At 39.3% G+C, this 18,654-nt stretch overlaps 2 protein-coding genes across 12 annotated transcripts in view; one reads left to right on the forward strand and one right to left on the reverse strand.

Moving 5' to 3' along the window:
* PREPL (prolyl endopeptidase like) overlaps nucleotides 1-13,387 on the reverse strand; it is a 65,049-nt gene extending 51,662 nt beyond the window's left edge. For 5 of the 8 annotated variants that reach the window (XR_008664845.1, XR_008664844.1, XR_008664843.1 and 2 more), the window contains exons 1-3: nucleotides 13,250-13,387; nucleotides 11,381-11,909; nucleotides 295-417 (exon numbers count right to left, since the gene is read on the reverse strand). Coding sequence is in view for 5 of the 8 variants with exons in the window: in XM_055328278.1 (XP_055184253.1) it covers nucleotides 295-417; nucleotides 11,381-11,599 (342 nt within the window). In the remaining 3 variants the exon portion in view is untranslated. Of the gene's footprint in view, nucleotides 1-294; nucleotides 418-11,380; nucleotides 13,228-13,249 lie in introns of those variants that run through there. The other 3 variants (XM_055328279.1, XM_055328280.1, XM_055328276.1) reach the window with 3 other exon arrangements.
* Nucleotides 13,388-13,657: 270 nt separating this feature from the next.
* CAMKMT (calmodulin-lysine N-methyltransferase) overlaps nucleotides 13,658-18,654 on the forward strand; it is a 386,639-nt gene continuing 381,642 nt past the window's right edge. The window contains exon 1 of one of the 4 annotated variants that reach the window (XM_055328617.1): nucleotides 13,658-14,021. In XM_055328617.1, coding sequence (XP_055184592.1) covers nucleotides 13,884-14,021 — 138 coding nt within the window. In that variant the 5' untranslated portion in view covers nucleotides 13,658-13,883. Of the gene's footprint in view, nucleotides 14,022-14,200; nucleotides 14,665-18,654 lie in introns of those variants that run through there. The other 3 variants (XM_055328620.1, XM_055328618.1, XM_055328619.1) reach the window with 3 other exon arrangements.

Below are 18,654 nucleotides of genomic sequence, written 5' to 3' on the forward strand. Positions count from 1 at the left end.
GAGCAATCAAATCTTTTCAAATAATAAAAAAAAATGATGGTTTCATATGAACATCTCCTTGGAATTATTTAAAACATTTTAAAACAGAATTGGCTGTTCCCCAAAACCAGAATTAACACAGAAATTAATTTTGATCTTCAGTTTTAAAAATTGCACTGTTTATTCCTTGTTGTTTAAATTTTTCAGTATAAAGACTAAAGCAGTTTAATTTTGATATGGGATTATGTCTAGAATCACATTTGCATCTTGATTGGTAAAACCAGATTAAAAAAAAAAGACATTAAGATATCCTACCTCTGCATTGATGATTTCATATTCTTCTTGTGGCTGTGTTTCTAATTTTGTTCTCACTTTTTCAAAGGCATCCATGTTTTCTGAAAGTGATTTTTCGTTTTCTTGTTTAATAGGCAGAAAATCCTGAAAGAGTTTTAGTGGTATGATCATAACATTTCAAACTAGAGAGAAAAACCTTTGCTTTTTAGAGATCATCCTTATTTCCTTTTCTTGCAAGTACTACCATGTTGGTCTATACCTATGAAGTAGTATTCAGTTCAAGGATCTTAAATGCTGTTTCTTAAGCTCAATAAATGATCTTTCATTTAAAAATGTAGACAAAATAAGGTGGACACCTGATGGCTATATTAATTTAAATGGGTAAGTCGTTACCATGCTGAAGCACTAAGAAGCACTGGAGAATGTTTAGAAATACTATGTTTAGAAAAGTGTATACAAAAAAAAAAAGTGTATACAAAATTAAGCAGTAAAGGAAAGGATGTTTACATATTTAATAGTCAGGGGTAAGAGGTAGGAAAAAGTGTTTACCGAGCTTTACAAAGTATTACAATATCTTATAAAGGAAGGAAATTTCAAAAAGAGAGGAAGACATTATCTTTATTAATAAATGTTCAACATTTTATTCACAGTAAGAATTACAAGAAATGTGTCTTTTTAAAGATCTTCATTAGCCATAATTTTCTTCTCATGTGGGGAGAAGGAATCCCACATATAGAACGTTTATCAGATCAAAATTAATGCTGTGTAAAACAGAGCTTCTTCTTAAGTTTAAGGAAAAAATATGTTTGCTTGTAAAAAGAATAAGAAAAAATAATGGACAATTAATGAACATGAACAGAGATACAGATTAAAGCTAAAGAAGCATTCAATGTCTTATTGGAAATATGTAATGAGCTAAGAGCTTTAGGTGATCTGTGGTGAGCATGTAAATTCCACAAGAATTATTAAAATTTAGATATTGCAAAAACCTGTTATCAAATAAAAAAATATTCACTAATTCAACACTTCAGAGGTTTGTCTTGGTTAAGCAAAAGCATTCTAGCCAAGATTTTCAACATCAGCTTTCTGCCAAAGACGACAACTGTACAGTAATTTGTGCCAGAGGGGCACTAAGCCTTAGTAAGGACTTCTAACAGCTGGTAAATATTTATTGCACAAGTGTGTCCATGACTTTAAACACTGTAGAGAATGTAAGTTATAAATATAGTTTACAACACAAAGAGCTTACAATCTAAAATTAAACACAATAAAACAAGTATCACCAAAACAAATTTTTTTTAATTTTTTTAAAATTTATTTATGATAGTCAGAGAGAGAGAGAGAGAGAGAGAGAGAGAGAGAGAGAGAGAGAGGCAGAGACACAGGCAGAGGGAGAAGCAGGCTCCATGCACCGGGAGCCCAACGTGGGATTCGATCCCGGGTCTCCAAGATCGCGCCCCAGGCCAAAGGCAGGCGCCAAACCGCTGCGCCACCCAGGGATCCCCACCAAAACAAATTAAACGGAAAAACAATACTTTTCAGTATTTTTCCTTTGGACTTTTTGGAGATGCTATAGGATTTGGATTAGATTCCACTTAAGAACAATTGCTGTTATGGGAGACTAAGTCATTCAGTGTATACTTCAGTCATATAATTAATATGCTTGAGTAATTACTTGAAATCCAAATAGAAGAGACTCGTATGTTTTTCATTTATTTTTTAGCATTTTCACAAAATCTAGAGTTGATCTCTAGCATAGTGCAGTAAAGTATCTATATCAATAATTTCCTATTATCATCTGAAACATAAATTAGAAGGTCACTAGAAATCTATCCTGAACTTTTAAATTAGCAATAGGAATTGCTATTTCATTTCGAGATAACGTTATTTATTCTGTAATTCTATAACTTTTGAAGTAAAGTCAGAATAGCTAACAACAAGAGTACCTCTTTCTACCTTGCAGTTTCTAACACATTCTGTGTCAGGGAGCTGAGCCCTGATATTTTTATTTTTTTTCCTGATACTCTTACTAACCATTCTTCTTCTTTTTAAAAAATACTCATTCTTATCGAACCATGGCTAAAGTAGGGCTAAAGGCAACAGAACTGAGAATACCTGTCCACTTAGTAAAATTAATTTTACTTCCTTAACCTTTCCTGGGTCAAAATTTCAATAAACTGAGCTTATCTAAACCAAAACAACGGGCAGCCCGGGTGGCTCAGCGGTTTAGCGCTGCCTTCAGCCCAGGATGCGATCCTGGAGACCCAGATCAAGTCCCACGTCGGGCTCCCTGCATGGAGCCTGCTTCTTCCTCTGCCTGATCCTCTCTCTCTGTGGATCTCATGAATAAATAAAATCTCCAATAAATAAATAAACAAACAAACCAAAACAACCCTGCAAGCAATTAAATGCAAGTAGAACTGCCTTAATAAAATGAAAGTAGAATTCAGAGCTTTGTAAATAATTCCTCAAAAGGAATTACTCCCAGGAAAACTGAGATTTTATATAATATTCATAGATCCAAGTTATTTAAATAAATTCCAATTTTATATAATATTCATAAATCTAAAATATTCAACATCCAAGTTGTATTTGGTTTTAATCCTGTCCCAACAACTCCCATTGGGTGTTTTACAATGCCAGTTAGCATTATCTTTAGAGTATACAGCTAAACCTATCCATGTTAGCCAAGTATCTTAATATATTAATAGTCTACTGGTTTGAAGGGCATATACTACTCCTAATGGAGCTGAGGTGAGGATAACTCTAACTTAAAATTTTAAGGTTATATGAAAAGTATCACTCCATTAGTGGAAAAAGGTACTCTTTCCCACTTTTGAGGTGACATACTGTAAAACCATTTTAATAATGAAACTTATGAAACAGGAGGATGAAATATGTACCTTTCATTATGGCAACCACAATTTTTTTTTTTAAGATTTTATTTATTCATTAGAGACACAGAGAGAGGCAGAGACAGAGGCAGAAAGAGAAGCAGGCTCCTTGTAGGGAGCCTGATGCAGAACTCAATCCCAGGACCATGGGATCGCAAACTGAGCCGAAGGCAGATGCTCAACCACTGAGCCACCCAGGTGTCCCTGGGAACAAGGAATTCTAAAGGCAGAAAAATTGCACACTGGAGAAACACACTGGACAGTTTTTGGTCAAGACAGTACCATTAATAAATGGCTAATTCCATGACCAGGGCAGGAGAGTAAAAAATAAACATATGAGAAAGCAAAGAAATACCCAAAGCTTAATGGAGATGTGTTAAAAGGTCCAGTTTGTAAAGGTTCCTACATTTGGGGAAAATTTGAGCATCAAAAAGAATAATGATTTTGACTGTTATTACCTTGAAAAATAGGAAAAATCATAGTAATTTGAAAACAAGTCAAAACAAACAAAAACTCTCAAATACACCAAATTAGAAAAAAGAAAACTCTCTTTACAAAATAGTATCAGCTAATAAATGTAGAAATAATTAGAAAATCATTAGCAACGCCAGTGTAACAACTGATTAGGGTAAAGATCATTAATGGTTGTTAAGCTTATTAGGTGAAATGATGTTGGATAACCCAATGCTCATTCAGCACCAAGTACTACCCTATGGATTACTTAGTAACTTCAAAGAGAATAAGGCCCCCTTAATTATGGAGAGAACTAGCAATTATCACCTTAACCAAAATTATCAAGCTTAACATCATTAATAATGGGACAAACTGACATTAAAAGTATTAGGGCAGCCCGGGGGACTCAGCGGTTTAGCACCACCTTCAGCCCAGGGCGTGATCCTGGAGATCCAGGATCGAGTCCCATATTGGGCTCCCTGCATGGAGCCTGCTTCTCCCTCTCTCTCTCTCTCTGTGTCTCTCATGAATAAATAAATAAAATCTTAAAAAAATAAAATAAAAAAATAAAAGTCTTGTGAAATGCAACACGAAGCATTTCAACTTAAGAGAGAGTAAACCTAAAGGGGAATAGAGAAACCAGAATAAAGTTGTTTCAATGAAATTGATAAACTAGAGAAGATCAATAAAAAGTTGGTTGCGGGATCCCTGGGTGGCGCAGCGGTTTGGCGCCTGCCTTTGGCCCACGGCGCGATCCTGGAGACCCGGGATCGAATCCCATGTCGGGCTCCCAGTGCATGGAGCCTGCTTCTCCCTCTGCCTATGTCTCTGCCTCTCTCTCTCTCATTCTGTGTGACTATCATAAATAAATAAAAAATTTAAAAAATATATTAAAAAAAAGTTGGTTGCTTTATTTTATATTTAAAAAAGGTTGTCCTCTGAAAAATGTACTAAAAAAAGACATGTAGAGTGAAAGCGATTAGGAAAAGAATATTAGAAATGAAAAAGATGGCATAACTACAGATATAGAGATTTTTTAAATTTTTATTTTATTTTTTTAATTTTTTATTTTAATTTTTTTTATGAGAGAGAGAGAGAGAGAGAGAGAGAGAGAGGGCAGAGACATAGGCAGAGGGAGAAGCAGGCTCCATGCACCGGGAGCCCGATGTGGGATTCGATCCCGGGTCTCCAGGATCGCGCCCTGGGCCAAAGGCAGGTGCCAAACCGCTGCGCCACCCAGGGATCCCAGGAATTCCAATTTTAAAGAGAGTCTAGCACATACAGATAAAGAGAGATATATATATAAGATTGTGCTCTGCAGCTTTTGTTTGGTAAGTCTGGAAACTGGAGAAAATCGGCTTACTTAATGGATTAAGAAAATGGATTGTGTATATTATATAATGAAACACTACATAGTTGTTGTATTAAATGAACTAGCAATATACGTATTAATGTGGGATCTCAAAATTTTAAGTTGAACAAAAAAGCTAAACAATTTTACATATAGTATATAAAATCTCAAAACTTGCAAAATACTCGTATATGTCATTGTAGATACAAATACATGTGCAACTTACATAAAAACACACACGGATAGATATATTAAAGACAATGACCACCCCTGGGGAAATTTGGGAATGTGATTGAGGAAGCACACAGGAGTCTTCAAATGTTTATTTTTTTCCAGTTAAGAAAAGTCACATTGAGTAATGAGTGCTCATTATGGTATTTGGATTTCATAAGCATTTGTACTAATTTGTAATAAAAGATTAAAAAAGAAAGATCTTGGGAATCAGGCTACCTGATGTCTAGTTCTGACTGCTATTTTTTTACTTAACCTTGGGCTTTGTGGCTCTGGTTTTTTCATTTTGTAAAGAAAGAGCTCACACACTTCCTGATTTCAAAACCTACTATAAAGCTACAGAATCAAGATAGTGTGGTACTGGCATAATGATACACATACAGATCAACAGGTTAGAACTGGGAATTCAGAGATAAACTGAACATTTATGGTCGATTGATTTTTGACACTGATGTGAATAAAATGCAATGGAAGAATAGTCTTTTCAACAAATAGTATGGTGATAACTGGATATGTATCTATAAGCAAATGAATGAAGGTTGACTCCTGCTTACTTCTTTTGGTTAATCTTTGACCATTCTGGCTACACTACTCATACTGGTTTCCTCTGTAGATCTGAAGCATTTATACATGCTGCTCCCTCTGCTTGGAGTCATTTCTTCATCCAGCTCAATCCTTTATTTTGGGATTAGTTCAAGAATTATATTGCAATCCATAGAAATGGCATTCTATAAACTGATGTAGGCCTCTATTTACAGGGACAAGCATTCATTCAACAATATTACTATATCACGCACTGTTTCAGACAAAAGGAAACAATGCTGAACAAGACAGGCATACCACTACCCTTACGAATTTTACATTTTAGTTAGGAAGACAAAAACAAAAAGGGAAAATGACCAATGAAATAATAATAAAGTGGGAGGAAAAAAACAAGGCTATAGTAGAAAATAATTAAGTTAGGAAGAGTTACTTTGGTTACCAGTCAGAAATGTACTTTCTTGGAAGTAACATTTAATTAAGACCTAAAATAGGAGAAGGAACTAAGGTAGAGATAAATGGCATAAAGGAACAGCATGTACGGGCTTTACCAAGGTGAATGGGGAGCAAAGTGGCATAAACCAAGACAAAGACAGATGCAGCAAGGCCTTGGGGGGCACAAAATTAGGAAACTGGAGTTTATCTTTATGTAATAAATTCTATTAGTTTTAAGGTAAGGAGTAACATCATTTATATATATATATATACATATATGTATATACACACACACACACATATATTTTTTTTAAAGATTTATTTATTTTTAAGACACACACACTGAGAGAGAGAGGCAGAGACATAGGCAGAGGGAGAAGCAGGTTCCTCACAGGGATCCTGATGTGGGACTTGATTCAGTGTTTCTGAAAGCATGTCACACATGATGGCATACAAGATTTGGGGTATGTGAGCATTTTATTAAAAATTATATAACTAGCACATCACATTGGTCATTTACTAAATTTATTCCTTAGAATTAGCTAAAATAATTAAGTAAATAGTCATAGTGCTACTGAGATATAGTTAAAAAAAATCACAAAGCTAGCTTGGGATATAGTGCTAAGTGATGTGATAGTAGGGCAAAGGAACAGGAGGAATAAAGAATGTTTTCCTGTGCTCTAGAGTTTGAACAACTGAGTATACGGCAATGAAAAGAAGAACTGAATTGCAGAAGTTCAACTATGGAAAGTCTGTCAAAAGATGTCCAACAGGAGAGTGTTAAGAGGCCATAAAATACTGTGCAGCAGAGGGGAATCTGGGATGATTAACTGCTATGGTAGTTAAATCCATAGGAACGAAAAAAAAATCCATAGGAATGGATAAGATTACTTAAAAAGAAATTAGAGAGACAATAAAGGGCCAGGACCAAGTCCTGAGAAACTCCAAATTTAGAGTCATATGAAATAAATGTTAGAAAAGGAGACTGAAGATAGGTTTACAAGGTAGGAAGAAAACCATGAAAATGTAGTCAAGAGGCAAACAGAAGAGTGTTTCAAGGAGGGATGGTCAAGTGTATCAAATATGCTGAGAGCCTGTAAAAGGAGCTTGAAAGAGAAGGTCTACTGGGTGGAAATATGCTACATCTCTGGTGACATTAACATAGTTGTCTTTTTTTTTTTAAACTTTATTATTATTTTTAGAAAGGGTGGGGAGAGGGAAGAGAAAGAATCTTAAGCAGGCGTAGTGTGGAGCCTCACATGGTGCTTGGTCTCACAACCCCAAGATCATGACCTGAACTGAAATTAAGAGTCAGACACTCAGCTGACTGAGCCACCCAGGTGCCCCAACACTAACAGGGGTTTTAATGGAGGAATAGAAGCCATAGTCTAGCAGGTTAAAGAACAAATGAAAAAATGGACTGGAGAAAATAAGAATGAAGCTTTATCTATAAGGCAATCTCACTTTGATTTATTCCAAAAAAAATTATGAGAGTACAATGTTCACTTTCTTTACTGGCTTTCCTGAATTTTACTTTCAAAATATCCCTTTACTACTTCTTACCTGATGATGTTTCAAACTCATTAGTTAGAACTAGTAGTTCCTACAAGTCACAGATCATGAGCACCAGTGATGGGATATCCATCTGCTAACCTATCTCTCTTAGAACTACTGCAGGAACTGCTAATCTGTATTGTAGAAATAGCCAACATCTTTAACCAAAGGATTTCGTATTTTCTCTATTTGGTTTTCTTTTTGTATCTTGTTTAACGATCAAAGATTTTATGAATTGCTTTTGTAGGTACAGAAGGATGTAGAAGAAATAAGGTATCTAGTTTGATGCTAGTCTTTGAATATTACTAGTTGGTGTAGAGTATAATGACATAAGTTCATTTTGTCCTCTGGTACTGTAAAATGGAAAGCTAAGGTACTTGCCAGTAAGAACTTTAGAGCTCAATGAATTCTTAGGTTTAGGTCAGCAATGTTTGGCAACCAAGTGTCTCTAGCTCCTACATGCAAGTCCATGGTCAGTGGGAGGCTGGGAATTTCAGAATTACCTAACGAACTTTAAAAAAGGAGAAGAAAAAGACCTCAGTCACAGAGATTCTGATCCAGCAGATATGGGGGGGGGGGCGGAGATCCAGGAATCTGAACTTTTAAAAAGCTCCCAGGGACTCCTGATATACAGCCATAGTGCAGAAGATGGTACTAAAGAATCCCAAATGTATAGGCGATAATTTATTGCTAAGATTAATAAGGTAGAGGTGATGGAATCATGAAACTTTAGCACCTGGAGGACTTTTAAAGAGCACCATGTTGAAACTCCCTTTCTTTTTCCAGTCAAAAGGACTAGAATTCTGACTAGTTCACAGACAACACCAGTCATGAATGGCCAGACCTCTTGCCTTCTAGCATTTTTTTAAAAGATATTTTATTTATTCATGAAAGACACAGAGAGGCAGAGACCTTGGCAGAGGGAGAAGCAGGCTCCCTGTGGGGAGTCTGATGTGGGACTCGATCCCAGGAACCTGGGATCACGCCCTGAGCTAAAGGCAGATGCTCAACCACCAAGCCACCCAGGCGTCCTGCCTTCTAGCATTTCTATTACATATGATGCCCCTTGTTTTTTTTTTTTTTAAAGATTTATTTATTTATTTATGATAGACAGAGAGAGAGAGAGGCAGAGACACAGGCAGAGGGAGAAACAGGCTCCATGCCGGGAGCCCGACGCGGGACTCCAGGATCACGCCCTGGGCCAAAGGCAGGCGCTAAACCGCTGAGCCACCCAGGGATCCCCTCCTTATTGTTTTTTAGTTAACTTAAGCAGATATATTTTAATTTGCCTACAGGGACTAACACTTTTTTTTTTTTTTTAATGTATCTATAGGAGTGAAAAAGTTAGATCTGAGTGGATGCTTGCTGAAAGAAAATGTATATTGTCCCAAGGTCTCTTCATAGCTTTCCCAGGTCCCAGTGATCATAAAAGCACAGCTTTCAGATCATATTGTTTCTCTTGGAAGAAATGGTTGATATACCATATGTGAAAGCAAGACCAGTTTGTTACTAAAAGAGCTACTTTTTCTTGCAGTCATTTAGTCACGTTACAGTTTCTAGGTGACAGGCATCTGTGAAAAGAGAATTAGAAAGTTGCTTCAGGGACAAATGGAGGGAAAAAATAGTCAACCTCCTGTTCAGGGTGTGAGCCAATCTCAGCTGTCAGTCTGCTGGTAATTCCTGCCTACTATTTATAAACTAAGACTCAAAATAAATGTACTCGATGACAAAATGTTCCAAACAAATGCAAAATAAAATGATCTAAAGATCCACAATTTTTTGAATAGTAAAATTTAAAGTTTGTGTTTCTTAAGTAGAATAAAGCTGCATACACATACACAAGGTAATAATCAAATAAAAGGCATAAAGAATTCCCGAGTAAAAAAGGAATCAAATTGCTAAACTAAGCCAAGACACCATAAAAAGAAAAATAATTTGAAAGACTAAGACGTAAAAAAAAAAAAAAAAAGGACATAAAGAGTAAAAATGTCTAGGAACCACAGATAAAAAATCAAAAGCAAAAACCAACAAAAAACAGACAAAAAACAAAACCCACACAAGAACTCACAAGCTTGAGCTAAGAGCATACATTAAATAAAAAAAGAATCTAGTAAAATAAGATAAAAAAAAATTTTTAAAAAGAGAAGCCACTCAAGTATCCATTGACAAAAAGATATGGTATACATAATGGAATATTATTCAGCCATAAAGAGGATGAAGTTCTGATGTATGCTACAACATGGATGGACCTTGAAAACATTTTAACTGAAATAAGCCAAACATAGAAGAATACCATGTGATTACAATTACATGAATTAACTAGAACAGGCAAATTCATAGAGACAGTAGATATAAGGTTACCAGGGGCTTGGAAAAGGAAGCAGTGAGGAATTACTGTTTCATGCATACACTTCTTTCGGGTGATGACAGGATTTTAGAAATAGCGGTAATGACTACAACATTCTGAATGTAATTGCCACTGACTAATTTTAGGTTTATATACATTTTATCACAATAAAAAAATGAGGTAGTCAAAACAGACTAAAAAGAAAAAAACCAGTACACAACAAAACATTTTAAACCAGAGATTAAAATATTAAAATAATATGGTAAATTATTGCAAAAGTATCACTCCCAAATGAAATTTAAAGAGCCTAAGGAACATAACAAGTTTATGGTAGGGAGGTATGTCAAAGTGGCAGCAGCATAAATAGATAGCTTAATATCCGATAAGTAGGATGACCATATAATTTACCATCCTAACCAGGACATTTCTGAGAGGAAAGGGGACCCTATTAATAATTACACAGGGACAACAGGTGTAGATTGGGACTGTCCTAGGCAAATAGGAATGTGTGGTGACTCAACACATAAAGGTAATCAGGTCCTCAAGGTTGAGGTCAAGCCCACAGCTTGGGGTCTTGCCAAAGTACAACAGTCTGAAACCATCTTCCTGAAGGACCCAAGTGGTCAAAAATGCAAGCCTTTCTTTTTCTTTCTTTCTTTCTTTCTTTCTTTCTTTCTTTCTTTCTTTCTTTCTTTCTTTCTAACAAAGGATTAACACAATTACATGGAGTTATTCTAGTTTACTAATTTGGGATTCATAAACAATTAACATCTTATTAGATTTTGTTAAAAGCTATTATGATATTCTGGGAATTTCAGGAAGCTGAATTATACTTTGAAATGCACAGATTGGCAATCTTCTCAGGTCTCCTCCCTCCTTGGGAGCTTTGTACTCTATCATTCAATAAAGTTTACTATCACTCAATAAACCTTGCTTTGCTGCCCACAGAATAAGAAAAAAAAAAAAAAAGAAAAAGGAAAAAAGAAATGCGCTGGCAGGTGTAAAGATTTCCTTTTTCTTTTTTAGGTGTATAGATTTCCTAACGTGAATCATTTTCTATAAATACACATCTTTATATATTACATTACAGTGCTAAAAATTTATACATGTATATGCTTTTATATTTATATTGAACTATATAGACAATTGAACCTTAACATTTAAAAAATTAAACTACAACTACTGAGAAAATTAGTAACTGAGATCCTATCCATTCTTTACCTTTAAATTATTTTAAACTAAAATTTAAAACAAAAATTAATCTTAATGACCTATAAATAGGTTAACTTAAAAAGTCCATACCTTACTTGAGAAGCTCCGAGTTGGGATGTTTCTTGCTAACTCTGATATCGTGGGTTTACTCTGCAGACACTTGGTTAGGTGATATTTTTTCAATTTTATTCTATTGTAATAATGATCAGCGAAGTTACAGTGATTCAAGTGCTGTTTCTGCATGCATTTCCCAAGGTGAGGAATACTATACTTCAAAGCCTGGAGAAATAATTTGCTCTTCTGCTGCATGATATCAGAGTACCTGGTTTATGCTCCCTTTGGAGCATATGATTTCATAGGTAGGATTACACAGTAGTGGGTTCTCAGAGTATCTAAGATCCGTAGTTCTTATCCCTCCCCTTCAGGGCCATACACCCCTCAGGTTATGAATAACTGCAGACAGCTGATAACTCAGGTTAAAAATACCTGAGAACTTGTGTAAGTTTAAGTTTCATTCAAATCACACTTCTTGGCAGACGTGACTTAAATGTCTCATTTGTAAAGTCAGTCCTATCAGGCTCAAACTAGGCAGCACTGATTCTGGTACACATGGGGCAAACTAAAAAACAATAACAAAATAAAAAACACACAAAAAATAAAAATTTGCAAATACACACACTTAAATGAAGGCATTCTGGAACTCTTGAGGGTGTTGAGAGGCAAAACAGCTTTGATCTTGCGAAATTCAGAACTTATCTTTGGTACACATATGAAGGATAAGCCGGAAAAGCCTACTTAGTAAAGGTAGAAGAGTGCTGAGTGTTTGCTACGTGCCAGACACTTTTTTATACACTTTGTCTAATTTAAACTTCATAAGGACCTGATAGAGTTGCCATTATAACGTTCATTTTACAGGTGAGCAAGCTGTGGCTCTGGGAAGTTTCCACAAGTGCCCTGGGTCACCTGGACAGAAAAAATAGGACAAAAAGTCCAATCCGGTTTGGCTCCAAATCTTAGACTCACCACCGGACTTAACATTAAAGAGGTCTTTAGCTCTTTATTTAAGACAAAACACATCACTTCAGAATGAAAAAAAAAAAAAAAAAAGAATGTGAGGCCACCTCTGGTCTCTGCTGAAAAGATGGTTCTTTATTAACCCATCAAAGTAAGGCTAGTAAGAAGAGACACCTGGGTTCAGGTGGTCACTCCGGCACTCCCCACCTGTGCCTCAGTTTCTTCATCTGCAAAACTGAGGTAATGACACCATTTACCTTATGGAGTTATGGATAAAACTAGATAATTTTCGTTAAGATCTTAATACGGCGCCTGGCTCGTAGCGGGCACTCAACAGATACTGGCTACTATGATTTTAAGAAAAACGGCAAGTATCTTGCACACGGCTGAATGTCATCGTGGAAGTCTTCCGCAAAAGGCCCCTCGGTATCAAAGGCATAATGCTGCGTCAGATTTACTAGAGATCCACTGGATCTGCTACGACGCCTCCGCCCCCCATCATCTCTGTGTCGCAGCAAAATAACGGGCGAGTGGGCACAAGAGATCAGCAGCCAACACTAACCCCCCGCCCCCGGCCCTGTCAGGACCTCAGTCATTACGCCCATGCCGGCATCCTCCCTCCATCCATCCATCCATCCATCCATCCATCCATCCATCCTTCATCGGCAGGGAGAAGACAGTATTGCAAGGCTAGGAATAGGGTGGGGGAGACAAATGGGTGTTCCCGGCGCGACTCTCCACCCTGGGGAGGAGGCGAAGTGAGAGCAAGCCGGCTGGGGGCTGCGGGTGCGGGTGCGGGTGGGGGTGGGGTGGCGGCCACCGTTTGCGCCACGCGGAGAAGCGACGCGGGGCAAAGAGCGAGGAGCAAGGGGACTTGAGGGATGGCTGCGTGAGGGGACGATGGGGAGAACCCCTCCAGGACACGGTATGCCCCGCCATACGTACGCAAGTTGGAGGACAGTCGGACGCGCTCTGCACACCGAAACGAGAGGACAAGTCCGAGAATTAAAGCTTTCAGGGAGCAGCGCCGGTGCTGCCCCAGTCCCGTCCAGCCGAAGTCTGCGTTCTGCAGCCCGCAGGACGACAGCCTATCCAGAGCCGCCCAGAGCTGGTTTGCAGCACGCTGGCCTACGTAACCCCAGTCAAGCACGAGCCCTAAGCAGATTTCGCCATCTTTATTATGGTCACGAATAGATTCTCCTCCGCCGGAGGTTTTTTTTTTAAAGCTTGAAAGTTCTAAGATTTTTCGTTCTTTGCTCGCCTTTGGGCTCGCGATGAAGCAGAGGACGGGGGGAGCAGAGGAGCCAGTGTCCCACTAGTTCTGCCGCAACGCCCTTACGGTTTGGTCCGCCCTCACTAAAGATGGCCGCCAACAAAAAATGGTGCAATGACGCGAGCCGCGCGGGCCTGGTTGCCAGGGAGACGCGAATACCGGAAATGCGGAATTCGGGGAGGGCGCGCGCTCCAGGGCGGTCGGAGGGAGGTCCGGCTCGCAGGTCCTGACTGAGAAGAAGTCGGCAGGTCCTGGCAGGGGAGAGCCGTCGCCGCGACAGCTCGGGGAAGAGGCGGCTTTAACAGGATGGAGTCGCGAGTCGCGGACGCCGAGGCCAGGGAGGCTGAGCGAGCTGCGGGCGGAGGCCCAGCAAGCAGCGGCGCTTCTCGGGGGCTTCAAGTCTCGGAGCCCTTGGGAGCCGCCCGGTGGAAGCTCCTGCGTCAGGTAAGGAAGAGCCTCACCTTTGCATTCGGTCTCTGTGCTCGCAGCTGTGCGGCGGGCGACCGGCCGCGACTCTCCGGCAGCTCCGGCAGTTCCCTCGTAGTTTTGCCGGGAGCCCCCTGAGAAGCGCCCCCTTGCTTCTGCTAAGGGTCCCACCGAAGGGGAGGAATTGGATCGGGTGGGGCGGGGAGGGGGCAGCCAAGGCTGAGTTCCTGGAAAATGCAGGTGGAAGTAGGTGTTCCGTTGGGTATTTGTCTGCGTCTGGGGACTTGTCCTTTGGCGCGCCAGCCCGGGTGGTGGGGCCGCCGCTCCGCACCCTACGTTGCTCCTCACTCCCGCTTCTGCTTTCCTCCTTTCCCGGGGCTTCCTCTCCCGGCTTCTTAGCCAGGCTGAGTGCGGTTCAAGTTTGGCCTCTTTCTGGGAGATCCGCGCGGCTGACCGGGTCGGGACTGTGACGTTGCACGTGCTGTCGGGCCCGGGACGGGGCTGGGTTCCCTCTGGCCTTCCCTGGGCTCTGGGAGCCTCACGTTGATCTTGTCCGGAGTGGCCCGCGAGATTCTTAGCGTCCAAGGTGGGCTAGTCCGGGTGTGTCGGACTTGAGGACCTCAGAGCTGTGACCGTTGCTGATGACCTCAGCTGTATGCAGGTTGGACACATTTCTGATTTGACATCCCCGACCCTCTCTCCAAACTTCTTCCCCGCCTCCCCCCCCCCCCGCCCCCCGCCAAACTTCTTGAACTAAAATCTGTTTGTTGTTTTGCACACCAGGGTTATGCCTCTGCCTGGGGTTTCCTCCTAAAAACTTGAATCAGGAGGATACTTTCCATTTCTGACTTGATTTTTAATTAATTCTTTTAATTTTTTTTTAAAGATTTTATTTATTTATTCATGAGAGTCAGAGAGAGAGAGAGGCAGAAGGAGGCTCCCCGGAGGGAGCCTGCTGAGGGACTGGATCCTAGGACCCCGGGGATCATGACCTGATGACCTGAGCCGGACTGGATCCTAGGACCCCGGGGATCACGACCTGAGCCAAAGGGAGATGCTCAACCCCTGAGGCACCCAGGCGCTTCCGTTTCTGACTGTTGTATTTTGAGAAGAATTTTCCAGCAATTCCAGCCACATTATTTTGTTGAGATTGTGTTTTGAGGGGTTACTTCGTTTACAGTTGTCTCCAGTCCCCTTTTCATTATGGTGTCATGACATAACTCGGTGATCATTTCTTTTCTGGTGCTTTGACGGTCTAGCCAAAGCATTCATGATCTGGTTTTGTTGTTAATGTTGCAAAATTACAGGATAACGAATGCATGTCTTCACATAGATCACTGTCACAGGGATTTTCTACAGTGAAATAAACATCATTTAAAGTTGAATTATGAACATAGCCAATTAGGGCCTTAAATTAATCAATCAAATCTTAGTGTGATGATGTCAGTGAATCTTAGTGTAGTGAGAACTCCAGTTGACCAGCACATACGTTCACTCTGAGAATGCAGAACGAACCAGGACAAGCTTTGGCTACGGCTGCCATTTGAACTCCTCGTATGCTTTGGCATTAGATGTTTTGGTACACATGTGTACTCTGCTTAGAGTCTTCTTGTCTTCTTTCCTACCTTGTTGAATGACTTCATTTTTCAGATCTATGTTTTAATGAAGTCTCCTGACTCCATTTGGCTGAGTTAGACCCTCAGCTCACTTTACCAGTGAACCCCATATCATATCACTTTATGATCGTTTGATCAGAGTCCATCTAACTTACAAGAATGGGAGTTCTTGGGACACCAGGGTAGCTCAGTGGTTGGGGGTCTGCCTTTGACTCAAGGTGTGATCCTGGAGTTCTGGGATCGAGTCCCACATCTGGCTCCCTGCGAGGAGCCTGCTTCTTCTGCCTATGTTTCTGCCTCTCTCTCTGTCTCTCTCATGCATAAATAAATAAAATCTTAAAAAAAAGAAAAAAGAATGGGAGTTCTCCCTGGTTTGGAAAGATGATATTTTATTGATCTGCATCCTCTGCACCTTGGACAGTGCCTGTCTAGTTGGTTTTTAGCAGATGTCTTTAAGCATCATGGAAAGCCTGAGAGGAGGAACAGGCTTTATTTATTTTTATTTTTATTTTTTTATTTTTGAGGAACAGGCTTTAAATGGCCCATAGTATCAGGTCCTCAGTGTATTGTATTAGTTAACTGTTAATAACTGGGACGTAACAAGGGAAGTAATAACTGTTAATAACTGGGAAGTAACTGGGAAGTAATAACTGTTAGTAACAAGGAAGGCACATAGGGCAGATGAAAAAGCAGCAATGACCATGACACACATTCACAAACACCTACGGAATGAAATAATGTTGGGGCTCCTGGGTGGCTCAGTCAAGCATCTGCCTTGGGCTCAGGTCATAATCCTGGGACATCCTGGGATTGAGCCCTGCATCAGGCTCCCTGCTCAGTGGGGAGTCTGTTCTCCCTCTCCCTTTGCTGCTGCCCCTGCTTGTGTTCTCTCTGTTAAATAAATAAAACCTTTAAAAAGTAATATTACCGAGAGGTTTAAATCTTGGCTGAAGAATCTGATTAATGGAATATTTCATAGTATGATTTAAATTAAAAACAATGCCATATGTTTGAGACTATCAGTGTTGAAAGAGCATGATTTTTGTGCCTTTTCTTATCTCTGGTATTGAGCAAATTAACATTCCCTTGTTTCCTTTCTGACGTAATGAGTATGTAGCACATAGGGTTATTTGAAGATTTAGTGAAGAGTATGATAAGGCATGCGTTATTCTTACTTAGACATTTAGTATAATTTGCTGATGCGCAATCTAGGCCTGGAGTTGTCTTTGGTAAGATTTTTTTATGCATTGTATTTTTATTTTTATTTATTTTTTAAAATTAGTTTTAAAGGTAGAATTTAGTGATTCATCAGTTGCATGTAACAGCCAGTGCTCATTACATCAGGTGCCTTCCTTAATGCCCATCACCCAATTATCCCTTCTCCCCACCCACCTGTGCATTTTTTTTTAAGATTTATTTATTTATTCATGAGAGACAGAGAGAGAGAGAGGCAGAGACCTAGGCAGAGGGAGAAGCAGGCTCCTCATAGGGAGCCCGATGTAGGACTTGATCCCAGATCCTGGGATCACGCCCTGAGCTGAAGGCAGATGCCCAACCGCTGAGCCACCCAGGCGTCCCTATGTATTGTATTTTTAAAATAGTTTGCCATTCAGACTTGTTTCTTCTTGCGTCAGTTTTGGTAGTTGTATTCTTCTAGGAACTTATCCATTTCATCTAGATTTTCATAGTTTTATAATATTCCTTTGCTATTTTTTTAATGCCTGCTGGATCTATAGTGATTTCTTTACAGCACATTGATATTTATATTTTCTCTTTTTTTCTTATTAGTGTCAAGGATTTGTCAGTTTATTAATCTTTTTTTTTCAAAGATTTTATTTATTTATTCATGAAAGATAGAGAGAAAGGCAGAGACACAGGCAGAGGGAGAAGCAGGCTCCATGCAGGGAGCCTGATGTGGGACTGGATCCCAGGACTGCAGGGTCACGCCCTAAGCTGAAGGCAGACGCTCAACCATTGAACCACCCAGGCGTCCCTATCTTTTCTAAGAACCAGCTTTTGGTATTTTAATCCTTCTAGCTATATTTTTGTTTTCTACATTATTAATTTATATTTTTGTTTTCCACATTATTAATTTCTACTTTTTAGGGAACTTAATTTGCTTCTCCCTGTAGTTTTTGCAATGGATGCTTAGCTTACTGATTTTTAGCCTTTCCACAGATTTCCCTCTAAGCATGAATTTATCTGCATTTCATATGTCTTGAAATATATATTTTTAAAATTTATTTTTATTTTTAAAAGATTTTATTTATTTATTCATGAGAGACATAGAGAGAGAGACAGAGACACAGGCAGAGGGAGAAACAGGCTCCACAGGGAGCCTGATGTGGACTAGATCCTGGAACCCAGAATCATGACCTGAGCCAAAGGCAGATGCTCAACCACTCCACTGTGCCACCCAGATGCCCCCTGAAATGTATTTTTATTATTCAGTTCAAAATAGTTTCAAATTTCCATTGTTTCCTTTTTTGTTTGTTTATAAGTTATTTAGAAGTATATTGCTGTATTTCCACAGATATTTGGTGTTTTAGGTATGTCTTTAGTTATTTTTCATTTGATTATAACTATTAGGATATTCTATATCTTTAAAAAAACTTTCCATTATGGAAAATGTCTAACATGTACAAAACTAGAGATAATAGTTAATAATCACTCAGATATCCATAAACTTCAAAAATTTTTAGCTCCTGTGACCAACTTTATTTCCATTCTCTTATTACAACTCCCACCTCAGATTATTTTGAAATAAATCTTAGATATATTTTTTCTATAGTTATTTCAGTACATATCTATATAAGATGACATTTAAAAAATAACTAAAATAGAGATGCCTGGGTGGCTCAGCAGTTAAGTGTCTGCCTCCAGCTCAGGGCGTGATCCTGGGATCCAGGATTGAGTCCCACAGTGGGCTCCCTGCGAGGAGCCTGCCTCTCCCTCTGCCTATGTCTCTGCCTCTCTCTACATCTCTCATGAATAAATAAATAAATCTTAAAAAAAAAAAACTAAAATACCATACC

The sequence above is a fragment of the Nyctereutes procyonoides genome, unplaced genomic scaffold (assembly GCF_905146905.1).
Source record: "Nyctereutes procyonoides isolate TBG_1078 unplaced genomic scaffold, NYPRO_anot_genome, whole genome shotgun sequence".
Lineage (NCBI taxonomy): Eukaryota > Metazoa > Chordata > Mammalia > Carnivora > Canidae > Nyctereutes > Nyctereutes procyonoides.